The following is a 22,085-nucleotide window of genomic DNA, read 5'->3' as shown; positions in this document are numbered from 1 at the left end:
TCTTTCCCCTTATAATGAAAGAAATTATTGGCAGAAGTCTCTTGAAACATGAAGAAACTCTTCTGCCTGTTTCTGAACCTACCTATCCAACCACCACAGCCAGGCTGCCATCCAAGAGCAGAACATCATGGAGACCTGGACAGACATTAACATTGTTGGTGGAAAGAGGCCAGGAGAGGGAGAAGCAACTACCTCTAAGGTCACTGATCCGTTTGCCCACAGAGCCTGAAGACTTGGAGGTCTGATGCTGTGCATTACTCACCCCCTGCACCCCAGGACCTTCTGAACCTTGCAAATCTGGACCAACTCCCCAGGGGGGTTGTGAGTGGTATGTGGCTTCAGTTTTGTATAGGCCAGTTATTGGTATAGGACAATAAAAGCAGCTGAAAGGCTTTAGCAAATATCCATGTCTGTTCTCTGCTCCACAAATGTATTAATGACATAATTGACAGCCAAACCTCTCCAGATTCTCCGCTCTGTGACTTCCTAACTGCTCCATCTCTTAAAGTACTGCTGAAAGTCAGAAGACTTAATAGCTTCAGTAATTTAGATTCTACTTACTCTTTCTTAGTCTGGTTTCTGAGCTTCTCCTGTTACTAATGAGTTACCCCACTGAGAAGAATGAGTAGCAATAGCAGGCTCAGAGAATCTGGTTTATTAGTACTACAGAGCTACGCAGGTAAAACTCATTAAAGTTGTTATTATGCCACATTACAGACTTGGAAAACTAATACTTACCTATTTCACAGTGGTGTCTAGAGGTTTAATTGGGCTGTGAATTGTTTCATGGGAGTGCAACTGTTTTGGATTGACTGAGAAATTCCTGGGGGGAGGAGGGAAACAGGGATTGTACAGCAGGGCTGCCTGTACCTCAGGGGAAACCACCAGCAATGGGCCAGAGAGCTCTGAGCTCAGTTATTTATGAGCAGAAGAAAAAAGAAAATGAAAACATACATTTGTTTTGTAATGACTTTGGTTCCTATGTCCCTGACATTCCAAGACAGACAGACACCTCCTTAAAACTGCCTGCAGGTAAAATGCACATAGAATCTACAACAGAAAGCTTTGTCAGCATCCCTCTGAATGATCTTCAATGTAATTCATGCAAGTATCATGTTTATTTAACCACAAATGTTGAAAGAAATTTAGTTTTCAGTAACACTTAAATTATGACACGAAAACTGGATCTGAAACTAACACTAATCTGGTGAAAAGCAAATTGCATACAGCAAAGCAGACCAAGTATTATAAGGCAGCTCCAAGTGCTTATTCTCCCTTTTTCAGTGTCCACATCCCAGTTTGATACAAGTGGAGAATGGCTGTAAAGGGGGAGCTCCTCTGCGAGATGTCTGCCATTGATAGTTTCTCTTTCAGTTTACAATCAGTTTCCAACTTATGGTTTGGGTTTTGTGTTGTTTTTAACTGATGGTATGAACTGTGCAAGGGAAGCCCAGGTCCAACAGATGAATACTGGCCTCCTGCAGACCATCCACAATCCCAGCTTTAGTCTAGACTTGAACTGAAAATAAGTAGTAAGGTGAGAAAGAAGATCAGTCTTCAAACAGTATTTTAAATACAGGGGTTTTTTGTTCAGATAGTCACTTCCTAATTTGGATGGTGTCTGTTCCTGCATGGCAGCTCTTTCTCAGGTCAGAAACAGAACCACAGACTAAAACCACTTGAACAACCAACCTGTCTTCTGGCTGCTACAGAAATCCCACCCACCAAGTAACTTTCCCCATCATATGGCTGCACACTATTTAGCAGCAATATACCAAAGAAAAATTTTCACAGTCCTACAAGTCTCTCAAACACTGTTAAGAAACAAGTCCAAGGCTGTGACACCTTCAATCACTCACGCCTTAGATCAGTAGCTGAAGTGTGTCCCTGGGTGACTTGGGCTCTAAAAATACTCTCAGTTTTTAAAGACACTTAGCACAGGCTTTTGTGCAGCCTCCCCTTCCCACCACCAACCTCCTCCCGGAAGGATTTTGTCATCCCCTGCTCATTTGATAGCCAAAACCCCACGTGCTTTTCTTTACTCCCAACTAAGTTTTATTGCTTCCATTGTTATTTCCTCGGAGGACTATTTAATTAGCTCCGAATGCTAACGGTACATAGATCTTATGCTTAAATTAAACAATAGCTTAAATAATGCTCTAGGGAGGTACTTTTCCCAGCCTGTTATTTTTAGGTCTCTTGGGGAGTGCAGTGCACTGTGCCACCACACTGGCAACAGAAAGAGGAAGAACAAGAATGTTTTTTTCAACCGATTTTAACCTAAGATCCATCTAATTATTAGCATCAAAATTCTGAAACAATAAAACATGATGAGCCCCTAACTAGAGAAACAAGCAATAGAATGCATGATTCATTGCCCTAAAAAAACCCCAAAACTCTTTAGCTGTTCTCACCCTAGTTTCTTGTTGGTTGATTCTTTTTTTTCCCACAGCAAGTTCCCTATGACAGAGGTGGGGGAAGCAGCACAGCCAGGAGAGTGTTTCCCTCTAAAGCAGGGGGCAGAGTCCCTCCACACAGGGTAGGCTGTCCATGCAGAAGGAACCATATAATAGACCGAAAGCTCATCTGCTCTGGAAACTTAGCTAAAAAGCTACCAGAATATGCATTAGCTATACTTAGCTGTAGCAGTACAGAGGGAGCAGATCAGATGGAGAGAGCCCCTCAGCAGACATGCGTGTGTGGGAGGCAGCGCTGGTGCAGATGGCAACACGCTCACCCTGGCTGGGAAGACCTCCAACATGGAGCCTGCTGATTTCAGGGGATGGCAAGGACAGTGAAATGAATCACCCCAGAAAGATCATTCCTCACTAATAAAAAAACTAGACGGTAAATACAAAGAAAAAAAAGTTTGTAACTTGTTACATCAACTACAAGTTTTTTTTAATTGGTTCTTTTTACAAGTGTTAAATTTCAGGAAAATAAAGCAGAAGTAAGATCTGCCTTTAGGGGAAAAAATGCAAGTTACTTACTAGGCCAGGTGAAAAGCTTAGATTGCAGTATGAAAAGCTGCTGAAACAGCTAAAATATGTTCTCATCCTTCCCCAAAACCCAAACCCAACAGCTCTGTGTAACCGATGAGAAACTGAGAAGGGTGGAGACAAATTGCCATGTCTCACCAGCTTCCACGCAGCCACCAAGACCAAACCTGAGCCAGGACCTGAAGCTGCAGGATGCTTTATTGTCACACCCCACAATTTCTAAGCCAACTTGACTCACTGCCCACTAGGTAGATGCAATTTGTGACTAAGTCCAGTATCAGACATAAGAGTCACTGAACTATAACGGGCAACGAGTTCGCTCCAAAGCGGTTAACTTTAATCACCACAATGATCCTGTTCTAAAGTAATATTATGACCTAATTCACTCCTTTGGCAGCTCCACTCCCTGCTGTGGTCCCCAATGCACCCAGCAGCAATGCACATTACAGCAGACATTTACCCTGCCCTCTGCAACCAGCACGTCCTGGAGCAGGACAGCCCCACCTGCCCACCTTCCCCCACCGTGAGGGAGCGTGGGTTCCACAGGTCATTACACATACGTGGATACCAGAAAATGTCTTTCTTTTTCTAAAGCAAACACACATAATCTGGTGTTGTAGCAAACAGGATGTGGTAAAAAGAAAACTGGCTGAAGGTGGTTATGCACTCTGCTTTGAGACAAGCTGTACTTCCCCATGAAGCTTCTGCTGTGGAGGAAGCAGCTTCTGGGGGAAGAGACCAGCACGTCCTGGAGCAGGACAGCCCCACCTGCCCACCTTCCCCCACCGTGAGGGAGCGTGGGTTCCACAGGTCATTACACATACGTGGATACCAGAAAATGTCTTTCTTTTTCTAAAGCAAACACACATAATCTGGTGTTGTAGCAAACAGGATGTGGTAAAAAGAAAACTGGCTGAAGGTGGTTATGCACTCTGCTTTGAGACAAGCTGTACTTCCCCATGAAGCTTCTGCTGTGGAGGAAGCAGCTTCTGGGGAAAGAGCGGCTGCTGGGCCAGGAAGCGCTGCCAGAGCCCTGCTCTGGGTGGCTCCATTATCTCCAGTGTCCTCTGACTCATTAGGAGATTCTTAGAGAGTCCAAGATCTCTCTGGAGCTTGGCTCCTGCCAACAGCCCTGCCATCTTCATGCAACGAGAGCAACGATTTGCCTTGTTGAAGAGCAAGATGTAATCAGAGGACAGACACTTGTTTATGCAAAGGCTGCAGAGCCTCCTGCCCATTCCCATCCCGAGAGGCTGCTGCCTGCTGGCCAAGCTTCCTGCTCTGATTTTGATCCTAAAGGGCAAAGGTTTGGGTTTCCAAGCCCAAGCTGCCACTGGGATTCACTGCATTTGCACACCATGGGGAGCTGGGAGGGCCAATCTTTTACAGTGGGACCTGGCAAGCACTGGTCCTGGAAGGATTTAAGGGCTCAGCAAGGATCAACACTTGCAGCTGAGAAGGCCAGCACCATAATTAGACATACTCCTAGGAAAACATCCAACAGGAACGACTCCATACAGGACAGCAGAAAGACTTGCACCAGACAACTGATCAAAGCCCTGGGTTTTACATTTGACAGAAGGGTACTAAGGAAGAATTTCCAAAATGTCTGGAAAAAAAGCTTAACAGTCCTCATCTACACTGCCTGCCAAAGTGAAAAATAGGGAGCTTGGTAAGTTCTGTCATTAGCATATAGGGATAAGGCACTGTATACTAGACAGCTCTTTAACTGAGAAAATAAAGGCATAGGAAGAGTCAGCAGCAAGGGGGTGAACCAGCAGAATTACAGCTCATGTGCAAGGAGTCATTTGAGTCAGACTGATTTAAACCCCCCAGCAGGAGCTGCACTCATCACAGAGCAGCACAGGCTGATCCAGCCTCAGATGCTGCTTCTCCACATCCTTGCCATACAGAGAGATAACAACAAGAGTAAAAAGGTGATTAGACTTTTAATTACCTCACTATATTTATTTTCACAGCCTTCTGCATAATGCTTGCCTAAAATTGAAGGTACTTTACCACAAGCAATTATGGTAATGTCGGGAAACAGAACTAATTTAATGGCAAAGAACTAGCTAGAAAATGCAATAAAATTTAAATGAACAACCACAGCAAGGAAATACAGTATTTTCCACTGCAATGCAAAGTCTTCTATTAAAAAGAGTAATGTTTATCTTTAATCTTTTTTTTTTTCTTCCATTCTGAACCCTACTTCAAAAGCAACCAACTTCAGAAGCAACTGAAACTCCAGCAAAGTGGTCAGAGAAGCCCTCCTCATTTCCAGGTAACAGAGGGCAAGTACTGCTATGACTGTACCCAGGGCAGAAAAGAAGAAAAGCTCCTTGCACATCTGTGAACTATGCATCTCAAGATCTGGGTGAGAAGCTAATATGTTAATGAAACTCTGGGCTTCAGAATTCCAGATGTGATGCCTACCAAGAAGGGGAAAAAAAGAAAGGTAACATCCTTCCAGGGTTACAGTTACCCAACTATAATTGCTATGACTTATCAAAATAACTGCAACATTCCCCTCTGTCCTTTGGAGCCTACTATTAATGACAAGTATTCAGTTACAGAAATAGGAATATCATTACAGATAAGCTGTTCTGTTTGACTAGGTTTTTTTTTTAAAGGAGAAGCCTTTAAATGCCAATCCACTCCTTGGATCTAATGGACAAAGACTTCACGAGCCCCCGGTGAAACCTATTCCCCTACTTTACTACCCTCCTACTATGATGGTTTTACTCCCATCCAAACTTTTTCATTCATATGTTAAGCCTCTGGAAAACTGACTAACCCCACCATTTATTTCTGCAACGTGCTGTTTCTGAAGACTGTCCAACCTCACTTCTCTCTTTCATCGCCCACGTAACGCCCTATTTCAGTACTTCCTTCTAGGTCACATTTAGCAGACTGCTAAGGTCTGCTCTTTCCTGGACCCTTCCCAGCAGGTTCATGTATATTTTGTAGCTGAGTGCCAGGATGCACACAATATTCTGCCAGAAGAGGATTACACACTTCACTGGCCACAACCCTGATTTTCTATCTAGCTGTGTGATCCAGCTGAGACAACACAACCTTGGCTCCCTGTAGCAGCCAAGACTACTAAAAACTTTGACCTGTTCACTGGTTCTTCATTCTGTACTTCTGGAATTACTCCAGCACACGTGTAGAGGACACTGCTTGTTTTGACTCAGAAGTACTGCATTTTTTCCCCTCCTCTGGTTTATGGAGATGTTTTGTAACTCTGTCCTTGTCCTGGCCATGGTTACAGTCCTGCCCAGCACACACGCACAACACAGAGCTTCTTCATCCCAGCACTCACTGTTAACTAAAATGCTGCAGAGAAACTCATCTCTGATGCTCTGGTGCAAACTCCCTGGAAACATCCTCCCCTGTTGACACAGGAGAACTGAGAACTGCTCCTCACAGCAATTTTCCCAACAGTTTTGCCCACTGCACACAGCAATCCCACCTAGGCCACATCTCCCTGTGTTCCCAGCAGGAACACAACACCAGACAGCCAAGACAACACTTCTGTTATCTTTTCTACTACTGCTCCCTTATCACTAAGGCTTATTACTCTGCATACATTAAAAAAAAAAAAAAGTTGTTTAACTGATGTCACACATTATCTTGTTGACAAGCCCATACCAAGTAATATAATTTTCTCCTCGATGTTTCCAAATAATTTAATTATTTTTCCAGTGTTTCCCAGAACATGAAGTTAAGTTGACAGATTGCCTTGATTCATCTTGCCTTTCACAACATTTCATTTTATTTAAGGCCCTTGTTTAACTAACTCCTGCCCATATTCCAGTGCTCTTCAGACCATAAAAAACACTGATTTTCCAGCAGTTAATACAGAGAAGTGGCAGGCAAGCCAACCTTCAAAATATTTAGGAGTGTAACATTTTTTACTGAAATATGACTTACCAATTTTCTGATGAAAGATCTTGTCAAAGGTTAATTCACCCCTTTCCTCGAGGTATTTCTGCATAACACTGCGGATGCTGAAAGAAAAAAAGGTTACTTGGAATTGCTTATTTTAAACCACAGCTTTAACATACTTGGGAGAAAAGGGCCACTAAAATGAAACGTCAATGGAAAAGACTCAGGCAAAATGAGATCCCACTGACCATCAGCTGCTGCTCTGCCTCAGGACCATGAGTTAATGGCACTGCAGCCATTAACCTCAAGTCACTAACACAGAGAGTTCTGTGAATTCAACATTGCAAATTATTTTATGAAAATTAAGTCTTCACCTATCAATACCTTCTCAGGCATCACCTCACTAGCCTAAAATTAGCCTTGCAGTCTTGATGCTGTGATTTTTAATGTGTTGTGTTTTTTTTAAAAGGTTCTTGGAGTTTGAGCTACTCCAGAAAAATCACTTTTCCCCACTGTATTAGTATCACGCAGTGTAAAGTACTAGTGGTTGCACTTATTCAGTGTAAAAGATACATAGCTTTTACAACTCTAGTTCAACATATCAATAGCCTACATGACCCAGTGTGGTGTTGCTAGAATCAAGAATCACAGTTATCTAATAAGGTTCCAAAATGCCACAACTGAGCAAAAACTGGAAAAAAACCCATGGGAGACTAAGCACAGTCCCATTCACCAAGTGCCACTCCAGAAGCAAGAAGCAAGGTTTCAAGGAGAGCTCTCCCTGGGTTTGCCCACCTGGGTTTTGATCCCAGTTAGATATTTGCAGATTGAATGGAGCCATCAAGAGCTGGAGCACCAAACACCGGGTGTTTTCCCTCAAAACAGAGCCTGTAGGCAGGAGCCCACAGGCACTATCAGTAGCAGGGGAGCCCTTCCCACGCTGGTCATGGCTTCATTCCCTTCCCCTTGCACCAGGCTGCACCTTAAGAAATGAAGGCACGAGTCCCTTGCAGCTACAGCAGCTGCTCCCACAGCACCAGGAGAAGCTCCATCAGGCCCAGCTCGCTGCTGTGCACTTAACAGCTACTTTGCCTAATTTGTAATGTCACAATCACTCATTTAAACCACATTAATAAAGATTTCCTTTATTCATCAAGTAACCTCAATATTCATTTTAATATAATGCCCATAAAAATTTCATACAGGCAACAATACAAGTACATCAATTTTAAAATCAATGCAGCCCAGCAGTGCTGTGCCTTGGTAGAACAACGATGGGGCCATAGTATGAAGTCAAAATTCCACTAGACTTTTTCTTTTCCCCATTTTAAAATTTATTATTTTCATCCACACTGCTTTTTTAAAATTAAAATAGCCACAAATACCCAGTACAAAGTACTCATGCTCTAAACAAGACTGTTAAATATCACTCATTTCTATAGAATAAGACAGCACCTAAACCATGTAAAATGTGAACTCTGAACTACTTCTCGTCAGAAAAAAAAATATTTAATACCATTATTCAGTGACAAACTTGCTAGCTGTTTTTGTTTGCCCATTAAAAGCCAGGCCTACTAACTGTATATTAATAATCTAAAATAAATACTGATTTCAAATGAAAAGGAAGCAGTAAATAGATAACGTTCTGTACTTGGGACAAGTGAGGTAGTAAAGTAGAATTTATCATATAACTGACAGAACTGCAAAGTCTGGGAGCCTGTTCTACAGGTAAATTAAAAAAAAACAAACACACAAAACAAAACAAAAACAACAAACCATCATAAATACCCAGATATCCTAGCTTAAAATGTTTAAAATTGTGACTGCAGAACTTCATTAGCCGAGGAGAGCCCTGCAGCTCTCCATCCCGCTGCAGCCCGCTCCTCCCAGCCAAATGTTCCCCCATCTCCCAGCCTTCCAGGAGGACCATGAACAAACAGGCATGGTCTGCACCTCCAGAGCCCTCAGCCTGCCCCCTCCCCAGCCCAGCAGCCCCCACCCCTCCTCGCCATGTCCTGTTCCCACGGACCGCCAGACCATTAGTAACATCATAAGCCTTTTTAACAATAATGACATCAAGAAAGCTTTCCTCTGCTCTGACAAGTGCACTGCAAGGAATTACATAAACATCTCAGTCTAGACAATGGGAGAAGATAATGAAAAATTTAACGTATGACTGAAGTGTCCAGGAAAACAGTGTGATTGTGTAAGGAACAGCTCTCCCTGGCACTGCTCTCCCTCCACATCCAGTACTTCTGGTCTGATGGGCAACATGTCAAAGGAACAAAACGTTTGTGCAGCTACAGGGGCTGAACAAATCTGTAAAATGATGACAGGCTACAGGAGTCCACGTTGCATTCCAGCTTCTGAGCAACCCACTTTCACCCCCTCAAAATCATTTCTCCATATCCATATGAATAAATAGGAACAAATTACTTGGAGTGGTTTATGACTACCCAGAATAATCACCCTCCAATTCTCACATGGAATTTAAAGGTAAAAATCCTAACGAGTTCACAAGAAACAAAGGTAGAATTCTTATATCCTTCAGAAGGATGGAAAATTTTAAAATGGAGCCTAGCACATTCCACAAACAGGAAGGAAGGTTCCCCCTCTGCTTTTGTATATTGAACCATTAGATGTCCAACACGTAAACAATCTGGGATTAAAAGCTGCACTTGATAGAAAATAGCCATTTCTGAAAAGCCTTCCATATCCAAAAATGCTTTCAGTGCAAACAGCTAATGTGAGATGTGGACTTTTTGCATAAGTTCATCTCAGTTCACAGCATGATCTACCTTAATAGCAACGCTCAAAATAAGCAGAGACAAAAGCTGGCTAGAAACAGAATCCAGGGAGACTCCAGAAACAAAAGCACATCCGTAGCAAAACCTTTTGTTCATATATTTTTTATTTCAGAGAGGAAGAAAACAGCAAATAACAAACATTTCAGAAAGGCTTAGTTTGCTGTCCACATGCCACAAGTCAACCGAGATAACAAGACAACTATATTTAGGAGGAATAGAAAATCAGGCTTAAAATTTGGTGAGAATTCAGACTGTGGATACCTCTCCTCTGGTTTAACCACTTATTTGAGCGGGTACTTGGGAGCACAGGGCAGCCTTTTGCCCACGACACCTGCACCAAGTTGAGCCAGAGAGAACTGGCTGTAGCCAGACAGAAGAGGAGTTTTGGGAGAGCTTCTTAATGCCAACAGAACAAGCCCCTGGATCCCCAGCACTGCACCAATGCTGCGGGCTGGGGCAGCAGGACACCACAGCATGGATGAAGGGCTCATCTCTTGCAGTCCCCAAGAGAAGATGCCCTTCAAGAAAAGAGCTGAACCAAACCACCCAGCTTGTGAAGCAGCCCCCAGCACATTGCCTGCCCAAGAGCAGCAGAAAGATGACTACTGGCATCATCAACCAACTGCAAACCACTGCGGGCAGCACAGGTCGCTCTAACCTGGTCAGCTCTTCCACTGCTCCAGGAAAGGGGGTTATTGCAGGCATGAGCAGGAGCACCTGTTGAAAGGAGCTTTAAGCTGCACCTCGAAGCTCTAGTGACTATAGCAGTGTTCTGGTCTTTCAAACTTGATCAATGAAATCCACTGAAAAGCAAACTCCAATGTTAAAACCCTTTCTGCAATCGCAAAGCTCTCCATGCCTGCAGACGTGTGGGTTGGCAGGACACAGGCACAGCCATGGTGCCAAGGTCAGGACAGGTGAGAAGTGCCTCCCTGAAAGCACATCTTTGGAAGAACCAAGAGGAAAACACATTATGTTCTTTTTCAGAGAAAAGGACGCTTGTACAAGAGTACAACTGCGACGGATCCAGGCACAGACACAGAAGTTATGGAGGAAAATGAAATAAGCAGCATTCACTTTGACCTGTCCTGACAGTTCTGCTATTAGTTTTAAAGCTGCATGGACTTTATCCCCAGAGGTACATTGAAAGTAAAGAAAGAGATTGTGATTTGGATACATATACATACTCTTACTACTGGAACCAGATCAAGGAGTTACTTACTATTGTCCTTTTTACTACTGTATCTTAAAGGAGCTTTTATTTATTGATTATAATACAGCATTATTTTTTCTTATAAATCATTAAGACTTCAAATTTGTGGGATATTATCTATTGTAGAGATACACACCACAGCTTGAAAAAACACATTTGGCCTTTTTGGAAACATTTCAGTATCACACCTACATTAAGAATGAATGATGACACTCACTAATATATTGACCTATAACCTGAAATAGAAAGAGGAGAACAGGAAACTAAAACAAGAATGAAATGGCAGCTTTACAGAGACTGCCCTGAGGAGAGCAGGGTTCAGTATTTAACTCTACCAACATTTCCTGTATCATCTTGGGCAAGTCATAAACACGATGGGCCTCCGATCGCCAGTGGGTGAAACAAAGCTGTTTCTTCTTTTCCTGCTCCCTGTTGTCAGGGCAGGTATCATCCTTCTGTCCCATGCGTATCCTGTACTCAGCCCACTCAGCTCTTGGAACATCCAAAAACTACTCAAATGCCAATATTATTTCAAGAAAATGCTCTATATACAGCACTAAATTACCACAGCCTTTGGTTGTCACCCTTCCACGCTGCCCTACTCCCTGCACTGAGAATCCCCCTTCCACACCGTCACTTTCCAGTCACTTGTCTCCATTTATTCTTCCTTCTTATCATTCCCTATTCCCCTTTTTCAAAGCTCTCTCTTATCCTGTTCTCACATTTATCATGTTCCCTTGCCCCATCCAGCTTTCACCTCCGTTTTCTTTCTCCTGTCCTCGCTCTGCTCAGAGACACAGCCCCCAGACACAGAGGCTCTCATGAAGCCCCTGCAGACCTCAGCTTCCCTCCAGGCAGAAAATAACGACGCCCACTTAGACCCAGTTTGAAATGACAAGAAAATCTGAAAGTCTGAAATACAATACTACCAATGTGTCATTAGTAGCAGTTCCCCCTTAGAAGTATTTTTACTGAGGTTTTGCAGCATAGGAAAAAAATCCCAGGTCACAGAAGACAACAGGGAGAAGGAAAGAAATACCTCAACAGAGAGTAGATCTGTGTAACTGATTACTAATGATACTATTATTTTCTCATAATATGTTCAGCACTGGCATGAAGAGCCTCTCCAGCTGAACAGAAAACTCCCCTTGAACAAGGCTGTGAACTGCAATGAGTCACTGATCACAGTCCCCAGGTGATCTTAACACTCCACTTCAGGGGTGAATGCAAAGGGCAGACAATAAAAAAGAACTCGTTTCTCACCTATGGAAGAGGTAAAAATAGCAAATGTATCACAAACACCCAAATCCGTTTCATTTTGCTTCCTCTCACACTTGTACCCAGCTCAAAGTTCAGCAGAAGTTAATACTTCTCCAAATGATTTTGTTCTCAGATGCTGTAAGGAGCATTTTACACATTGCAACTTTCGTTTGGGCAATTCGTGATGCAAAGCACCCTATAATAGAATACCCCTGACAGCAATGCAATACCCAACTGACTTTTAACACAGGAGTCATTTAACACAGGAGTACCAGTGACCCTTAGTGCTTCATTGATTAGGGCTCATGCTCCTCCTTTTAGTCCCATCAGCTGACAAACGCAGTAGCAAGCAGCAAAGCCAAGCAACATCCTCCCACTCTAAGCACAGCACATCTGTGACTGTGTCCACCTGCCCCAGCCCTGCACCCACAGCAGGACACATCACCTGGCAGAGGACACAGGCTCTGCCATCTCCTGTCCCAAGCTCCCCTATTCCTATCCCATTTTCTCTCTTCACACCCTCAGAAGTCAGTGCTAAGCCCGCTGGCAAGTCAGCTCACTGCAGTGAACTAATGCTCTTATAATTGTCAAGGATGATTAACAACATGTTCCACCCCAGAACCCTGTTTGCAATGGAAGGGATTAAAGCTCAGCAAGACTCTCCCACAACCCCCTCTGGTGCACACAGCTCATCCAGGAGACCAAACAGCTTCACTTATGCAAATTATATTAATGGAGAAAGTTTACAACAAGGGAGCCAAGAGCAATAGTTGCATAGCTACGGTTTCAAACTACGCACTATCCTCATGCTCCCTGTCATCATCTGCATTATCACTGGTGAAATCTGAAACTAATATAAAAGCTTCTAAGTACATGAATTTTTCAGGAATAATTACACTGAATTGTAAGGTCAAGGACTTGCCCTTCCACCAGAAAGCTGCTACTGAGTCATTACAAGAAAGAAACCAGAGGAAAATCACATTTCCTTGCTCCTACTGCAATTAAATAATCAATCATAATTTATTTTTTTTAAAAAAACACATACAAAATTACTGAATATGTGTTTTTTATTTACTCTTTCCATACCTATAAATGTTTACAACTTTATTTAAAAGTAGCCTACGAGTATAAACATTAACTGAACTACCAAGAACTACAGCCAACATGTTGACTGAAACACACTAAGTTTGCCTCTGATTTATTTACAGTTTCAGGACACAGTTTTACAGAGCCTTAAATGTTTATTTGCACTATCCAAATCCATCATGAAGTTGTTAAAATTGGACTGAAGATCCTGCTGCAGAGGCCTTTGAACTGAAAGCATGACAGGGTCAACCAGCACCCAGTCCTCACAGCCCCCAGCCCTCACAGCCAAAACTTCTCCCTTTTTTCCTTTTATAAAATGTGGATTCAAAAGGTTTAGCAATGCAAGATTCACCAAAAGTGAAAGCTCTTAAGAAATATTTGTCCTAAGAATCAGACCTTCTCAGAACTCCCTGAAAGATGTTAAAACTACAGAAATGTTCCCCTATTTTTTCCTCCCAGGTGGAAGGAGACAGCACAGCTCCAGAGCTGGCACCCAGGCCCCCCAGCAGCAACTCTCTGGCAGCAAAACAACAAAAGTGCCAAATCATCTTCACTGATTTTTTTCTCCTCATTGTGCATTTAACCTGGCTGTTATTTTCAGGATCATTAGAACAAATACGAAAGACAACTGGGAAAACACAGGGTGAAAAAAAAACCAACAACAAAAACAGCTTTAAAAAGCAATTGAAAATCAGAGGCCTGATGCACAGATACACAGAATTGGTTAAATGTGAACATGAACAGAATGTCCTGGGGAAAACTCAGATGGGGAAGCCAGGCTGGAGAGTTAAGAGCAGCAGCAAATAATGATGGCAAGGCTCAGAAAGAAAAGTCACCTGTGAGGCACCACCTCAGCTGTCCCTACAGCCCTCCAGGGGTTGGGAATTGGAGCCAGAGAAGCCAAAACATTAAAGGGCAGCCAGAAATGCAATAACAGAAATGCAAGATGCCAAGTGGCATCCCCAGAGCTGCATGCTTCATTCATCCCCTTGGGACAGCAGGGTCTTACTCTGAAGCTTTCTTCTGGCAGGATGCAGAAGCTATTGGAGCTCTTCCCACTTGCACCTTAAGCAGAGGTGGGTGATGAGCACCCATCTATTCCTAGCTCCATACAGAGCTGCTGCAAGATGCGTCCCAGCAGAGCCCCCTGGGCTGCAGCTGATGCCAGTCCAGGGCAGCACAAACTTCTGGTGGCATTTAATGACAGCTTTGATGTGCAGAGCTCTGCCTGACCCCAAGCAATCTGCCCTTGCCCCAACTCCCTTCTCAACAAGACATAGCACATGCTGACAAGACAAATTCCTGCCACACTGGGAGGGGTCGGGGGGGGGCTCTAGGTGGAAGCAGTTTGTCCTTAAACTCTCAGCAACCTTTATTTATGCAAGACATTTATATAGGTGTTTATTTGGTATTGGAATTATTTTCTTAGATAAACTAGTAAGCACAGGGTGAAGCACTTTAAGTGGAAAACAGCTGTATTTTCTACAGCTAGAAACCGTTGCTTTTACAGCAATTTAGTTCAATTAGATTAAGTGATTTGGTTTATGCACCCGGACCTGACGGCTCCTGATAGGCTTTTTTCTAATTTTATTAATTACCAAAAAATGCCATTATTGATAAGAAGATTAAATCAGGCCATTCCACACGATTTCACCAGAAAAGAAACCAAGTGCTGCATACATTCATTTCCTGATGTTACAGCTCCAGCCTCTTGCTGAAAACATTTCACATGGGAAGGTGTAGCCACTGAAAAGCTGTCATACCTAAAAAGGAGTAGCAGCTATAAGGTTTATTACCCTTACTGAAAGACAAATCTTCCTGTACTCATCTTCCACAGCAACACCAGCAGCAGCCCCACGAGCTGGGCTTGGTACCCCCAGCCCTGGCTCCAGGCAGGTCCCAGCAGCCCCTCAGCACCAGCTCCACACGGGATCACACAGACACACAAACCTACAAAGCAAGAGCTCATCATGGTAGAGTTCCCTAGAAACGACACTCTGGTTTTAGCACAGGAACACAAGACTGCAGACTGATTTCTTCGCAGATCATCCTCTTTACCTTTTTTCTTAATTATGGTAATGATGCCTGAGGGAAGGTCTGTATTTCAAAACATGAGCCTCAGCCTTACAGCATCCCCACCGGGGAGCTAATTGGAACAGCTCTCTTAAGGCTAGATCTCTCATTCCTGTGCCTAGAGATACTCTAAGCAGCATGTGCTTGGGAGCTGAAACAGTCAAGGGCTTCCACTGCTCATCTGCAGCTTGGGAAATATAACATCAACTACTGCATCTGACAAATGTCCTGTGTGTGAGCAAAGGAACATCATTTATGCTCTGACTAGCTCAGCTTCCAACCTATACTACACAGGTAACAACAGGGCCCTTCTTCCAGCCTCTCATTTACTGTATGTTAAAGCTGCAAGAGCTTTGCAGCAGAACCTTCATCTTCCCAGGCTCTTCTGCATAGACCTGTCCTTTATCAAGGTACCAGACACAGCAATCCCAAAAATAACGACCCAGATTCCCTAGGGAGAGAGAACCCAACCAGAGAGCAGCACCCACAGCCAGCAGGAGCCCTCCTGTACAGGCTCCAGATCCATCCCTAAAACATGCAGTCTTCCCAAGAAACTACTGTAGTACAGAGCTAGCTTGAGATAAAAAGCAAGTCCACTTCGTTAACAGCTCTAGCTTTCTGTATGTATAATAAACTAATTGGAGAGAGCCATCTTGTTTCTGCCTTCTCAATCACAACTTGTACTGACAGCAGCGAGGAGGCTGAATTACTAAACAAAATCTAACTAATCTGTCATCTCCACTCGCCCTGAGCAGGAATAAGCTATTCCATAATAAAATCACAAATATTCAGTCTTTCCTGTGGTGCTAGTTCAGAAAAAAAAGTGTCAGTTTTTTCCTCCTCCTCAAACAGTTGCCATGTGAATATTCAAGCCTCTTCACCCAAGCCAAGAAGGATACAAGACAAGCTTCAGTCAACATGCTCCATCGTTCCTGAACATGTAAACTAACCTTGGAAACACCTACAATCCTATGAATGGCATTAAACTAAAGGAGTGGTGGCTTTCTTGACTGTAATAATCAACAATAATTTAATACTTGAAGTAAGGCAATAAAAAAAAAAGATATATAGTCTAGGGCAGGACAGCAGCACAATGAGCAGGTGCCACGTGTGTACCCTGCTCTCTGGATACCCCACCATGAGCAGCCAGCCCAGCAGCTCAGGCAGGGGCACAAAGGTTGAACTTTCTTTAGCACTTGAAAAATGGGCAGCTGCTCTGCTGCCTCACTGAAATGAGAAGACAGGCACCATCTCAGAAATACTGGCTGCACCTACGGGGTGGCAATGCCTTGGAAAGCACAGAACATGGAATGCATCTGCTCAGGTAGGTCACTACCTGCTTCAGGGAAGTTCCTCATGAATGATGGAATGCTCCCTGTAACAGGGACACCTTGACCTTGAAAAGCACAAATCCACACTGCTCACCTCCAATACACACCTGCTTCAGGGTCACCTACAGCACTTATCCCAGCTTTTGAAATAACCCACCTGCTGTACACCCCACATTCAGAAATCTTTAGGTCTCACAAAGTTCTACTTCCTTTACTCTTCGCTGAAAAGTTCAACCAAAACACTGTGATATAGTATAGCTGCAAAATAATGAATGAGTTTGTAAAGCCATTTCATTTAGAATCCTTCTTCCTTCTGTAGTTTCACAAATTACATGTCAATGAATCCATTTTAAACAGTCTGAGTGTCCTGCATGCTGGTTTTAATTTCTTACTTCAGATTTTTCAACTCAATGTTTAGGAAGTACTGGAAATGGGATAAAAATAACCAAGAAACCATCTCAATGCTAAAAGAAATGTACATGCTGAACAAAAAACTAAATGGTTTTGAAATTTTAGACAGCTAAGCTTAAGTAGTTCTGCTAAAAGAATGTAGAGTCTTTATTGCTACGAGCAGATGGAACAAGCTTCAATAAAGTACCATCACCTAACAAAGCTAAAGTTGCCATGACACAAATTCATCTGAATGAACCATCAGATCTGTACTCTGCCATATTCTCTCTTACTTAATTTTGCATTCATTGGCACCATTCCCTGCAAAGCCCAGTAGTAATAATAAAAAACCAAACATAACAATAAAATGCACAAGCCTTTGAAAAATCTGGGCCTACTTTCTTCCTAAAAATGGTACTTTTGAAGGTTTCTACCATTTGCATTCAGACAGTGAAGCAGCAGCATAACATAGCAGGAGTTTCCTGGAGCCACTCCATGCTCCAAACAACCTGCAGAGAAAGGAGGGGGTGTGGTATGAACATCCCTGATGAGATGTGGTTGGACCTCCTCGTGCCCTGCTGCAGACCAACACCACAAGCAGGCATTCCAGGTCCCATACCTGCCATCAGAAACAAGGGGTTGCAAAGGGATCGGGACAGGGATTTACTTGAGAGTCCAGCAGAGGCTACAAGGATGATTTAAGGACTGGAACACCTGTCTTACGAGGAAAGGCTGAGAGACCTGGAGCTGTTCAGTCTAGAGAAGATATAAGACTGAGAAGGGATCTTACTAATGTCTATAAGTATCTGAGGGGTGGGTGTCAAGCAAGAAGGACCAGTCCCTTTTCAGTCATGCCCTGTGATAGGACGGGGGGCAATGGATGCAAACTAGAACACAGGAAGTTCCACCTCAACATGAGGAAGAACTTCCTTCACCGTGAGGGTGACAGAGCCCTGGGACAGGCTGCCCAGAGAGGTTGTGGAGTCTCTTTCTCTGGAGATTCCCACAGGGGAGGACAGCAGCTGGCAGCCCTGACACTGACACCTTCAGGGAGTTACGTGCCCCCTGCAGAAGCCCCCAACCAACCAGCATGAAGAAACAGACAAGGCAGCACCTAGAAAGATGCACAGGGATGACAGGAGTAGAATAGCAATAAACACAAAAATTGCATGAAAAATTGTCAGGAAAATCTTCTCGGAGACAGCATTCTAAATGAGTAAGCACAACAAGAGGGTGGTAAAGCCAGAAAAAAACATCATCAGAGAACAGAGACTGACAGCACAGACACAGAGGAGTTTTAAAGGTGTTACAGAAGTTTCAAGAGGCACAAGAACACACTGAAGGACACATCAAAGAAACAACTGAAATTCAGAGAAAGAGTATAATAAAGCCAAGAGAACAAAATTGAAAAAGCAGAAGCAGCAGAGGACATCCTAGGAAGAGATGTAACTTGGGTTTCAACAATATTCAGCTCTGCAACAGGAAGCAAGCAAATCACAAATAGCTCAGGATGGAATTGCAAAATAAAAAGCAACCTCTGTGCATTCAGTGAACCTCAATCAGGGTTTTAAATTAGTCAGTTTGATTACTAGGTAAGAAAGCAAAGAGCACATCACAGACTGAACTGCCCCAGGGAGAAGTTGCTGGGTACCTGTGTGTGAGTTTTCATCTCTGGAGGTAGTGGGAAGATGGCATGAGAACTGAGGAAAAAACATCACGGTAGAAGTGTGACTTTAAGAAAAAAAAGTGACTGCAACGTGTCTTCCCTCAGAGGAGCAGGATTCAGAGGAAGGCAGGAGACCAAAGGAAGAAGGTGGGAGACAAGAATTAACTTGAAAGAGAGAAAACTACTGAAATAAGCAGGTTAGAAAAGGAGAGATGAGACGCATCTACAACTGCAGCAAGAGCAGCCTGGACAGATGGATGCTGTTTTGTTACCATGCCCTTGGTATTTGTACACCAAAAGCACCCTGAGCTTACGTGATGTTTACAGTATGGAGGCTTTAACGTGAACTTTCCTGGCGAGGACAGCCCAGGCAGCAGGAGGACACAGGGCTGCACACCAGCTCTCTGCCAGCCCCCTGCCCTCTGCCAGTCCCTCTACCTGACCTCCCAGACTGTTTTTCTCAACTTCACATTATGCAAATCCTTTATTCAAAACAGAAGTAGCTGCTGGGCAATCAAAAGAGCTGTTCTGTAGTGTTCTTCCATTCCTTTTGACCAGAGGGAGGGAAATCTACAATGCACATGGAAAAGGGAAAAGCTTCAGAAGTCTGCTGAATAGCCTACAAGATTAAGAGTGCAGTTAATTTACACCTTTCCCCCAAAACTTACAATTTTTATGGCAATTCTGTAGAAAAAAAAAGACAGTTTCATATTTGCTCATATGTCAATATGCATGTCCTCTTTTCCATTTTAGGTCCTACTTCTGCAGGGTTATTCTGCCTTTGACAGCCCTTCTGGCCAGCCATGCACATTTACCCAAAACCAGGTTTTTAAGACATAACTTAAAAGATTCTGCAGCTTTCCCAGCTCTTGCCAAGGCTCTTAGGAATGAAAGGAGGAAATGCAGATGGGAAGGAAAAGCAGATGACAGAGAATGAAAAAAGGGTTGTTTTGTTTTGGTGCTTTAAAAAAAACCAAACAACAACAAACAAAACCACACTAAGCCTCTTCCTTAGGCACCCTTGTCTCATTAGTGTTTCCTGTCCTCTTTCTTCCCAAACTGTGATATTTAATGATTTCAGGACAAAAACAGTCTGAGGATGCTTCATGTAAACTCAGCAATAATCAGCCCCACGGCCAATAAACTCTTGAACCTCCTAGTTTATTTGCTGCTAAGCCTTGGCCTGCAGCCTTGGAATTTATTCTGCCTGCACTACAGCTATTTCCTTGTAAACAGGAAGCCCCCTCACATTTGCATTACAGTAAACTCAGTTACTTCATTTAGTGTCGTCTGAAAGATAAAACAGCCCTGACAGGTGTACCAGACTTCAAGAAACAGACCAGCTGCAACAGGGGGTAAAACCTCTGTCGTATTTCTGGAGGCAATAACGTCAGCAGCGCAGGACACAGCGGTCGCCCAGCAGAGATAAACCACCACCAAACACATTCCTGCCAGAAGAGCTGCAGTAAGGCCCAGACGTTTATTTTCAAGCATGGATGTGATATTCCAGTGACCTTCCTGCTATCCATCCCAGTGGCAGCCGGGAGCCGAGCGCGAGGACGGCAGCTCGCAGCCTGGAGTTACAACGCTGTGCTCAGGCTCCTCTGAGGAGCTGCTCTCACTCACACAGACACAAATTTAAAAAATCATTTGGAAAAACTGCTAGATTTCAAACTTGTAAGAAAGGACTTTGCGTGTTGGGGTTTTTTTTACTGTTACTATATCAACCTGCACTCAACCATCCAATTTATATAATTCTAAATGAATCACTTTGCTAGTGATACAGGAGATGTAAGTATGTTTGTCTGTTTTAATGAGGGGGATCAAAAAAAACCCAACCAGAAGGCATCTGACACCAGAATAACGGTCACAATTTCCTATTGTGTGAGTTAGTTCCTACTGTTTTCAGTTAGAAGCTGAGAAGTTCAGTCATTTCAAGCAACCTAGAGCCGTTTGTGGTCCCAGGCTTAGGTAAGTCTCTGTTCTCATTTATGTCCACGCTTCCTCTCATTCATCTGCTGAGCTATCTTACACTCACAGCTGCAAACCTCTCCCTCCCTGAAGGCTTCTCACCTTCTTCAGAGCATGACAGTCCAGGGGGAGGGCAAATAATCCTTTTCCTTTCAATCTGTAACCAGGTTCTTCTACATGCAGCTCTAAGAGCAAGGCATTTCAGCCACCTAACCCTTCACCTTTCTTCCTGCTCTGTCAAACTTCTTGCACCAGGCTGCCAGCTCCCACCCCGTGGACCCAGACGCAGCCAAACCATCTTCCCAGGCTCAGGGAAGCTGCCAGTGACAAAAATCGAACCCTGGAGAAGGAAAGCAGCACACAGCAGGGTGCCCAGGCCTTGTGCTGTGCCACACTCTGCACCAGGGGATGTCAGCGCCTGCAGCAGCTTTCGAGCCTCCACACAAGCACCAAGGTGCTGGTACCACTCTGGGCTGGATGGAAGGACATTCCCCTGCACACCCTGCATGTCCCCACCTGTTCCCTCCCAGGGAGAGGCAGACAGGGAAGCACCACTACACACCACTAAGGACAGAACAGACAGAACCCAAGCACTGATCAATGTGCAGCACCAGCACACCCAGCAAAGCACCATACCTTGGGATAACAGCACAGACTAAATTTTAGATACCATTTTTACCAGCGTTTGCACATTCCAGGAGAAAAACAGGCACCTTCACCCTTCCAGAGAGCCCACACCTTCAAAACACCTGCCAAACTTCCCTCTCTGAGGTTTCAGTGGGACTGCTGTGGGCTGGGCACCCCCCTGCCCCTCAGCCTCGCTGTGCTACACAAAATTCAAGCATAAAGGCAGAGAAACAAGGGAAGGAGTGAGAAGAGATCACTTCAGCCATCTCTCACCACGGCAGACTGCTGGGCTAGGCCACCAGCAGGCTTGCAAATTACCTACACGTTTTGCAGTACATTTCGGGTTACATTTTCCCTGCTGCGGTATTTTGCTTGCTGGCTAAACCTTCATTTTAAATATACATACACAGAGAGCCACGAAAAAGAGGAAAAGCTTAATTTCAGCAATAGATGGGGAAGCGACGCTCAGGTGATTTTGTAACACACACGCAGCCAGGGACTGTCGTTGCAAAGAGGAGCTGTTTTCACCACCAAACCCCAAGGAAAGGGGCTCAGCCGTGTCAAGGCAGCCGGTGAGAGCCGTGGAAGCCCAGGAGCTGCCCTGAGAGCCGCTCAGCTCGTTGCTGGACATCAGCTCTGCTCCCTCAGCCCCGGGGAAAACCTGTGGCCCCAGCCTGAACCCCTGCCCACAGCACCAGCTCCGCCGTCCAGCCCCGTGAGGAACCACCGAAAAAAAGCCGAATAATAATAATAATAATAATAATAATAATA

The 22,085-nt window shown here is 44.0% G+C and overlaps 1 protein-coding gene across 1 annotated transcript in view; it reads right to left on the bottom strand.

Moving 5' to 3' along the window:
• Positions 1–22,085, bottom strand: part of ADRBK2 (adrenergic, beta, receptor kinase 2) — a 78,664-nt gene that overhangs the window by 28,475 nt on the left and 28,104 nt on the right. Inside the window, exon 3 of the mRNA XM_009996858.1 lies at positions 6,936–7,012. Coding sequence (XP_009995160.1) covers positions 6,936–7,012 — 77 coding nt within the window. The remainder of the gene's footprint in view (positions 1–6,935; positions 7,013–22,085) is intronic.

Source organism: Chaetura pelagica, unplaced genomic scaffold (genome assembly GCF_000747805.2).
Source record: "Chaetura pelagica isolate M959 unplaced genomic scaffold, ChaPel_1.0 scaffold294, whole genome shotgun sequence".
NCBI classification, from domain to species: Eukaryota; Metazoa; Chordata; class Aves; order Apodiformes; family Apodidae; genus Chaetura; species Chaetura pelagica.
Note: the sequence above shows the minus strand (reverse complement) of the source record. Positions and strands in the feature narration are given on the sequence as shown.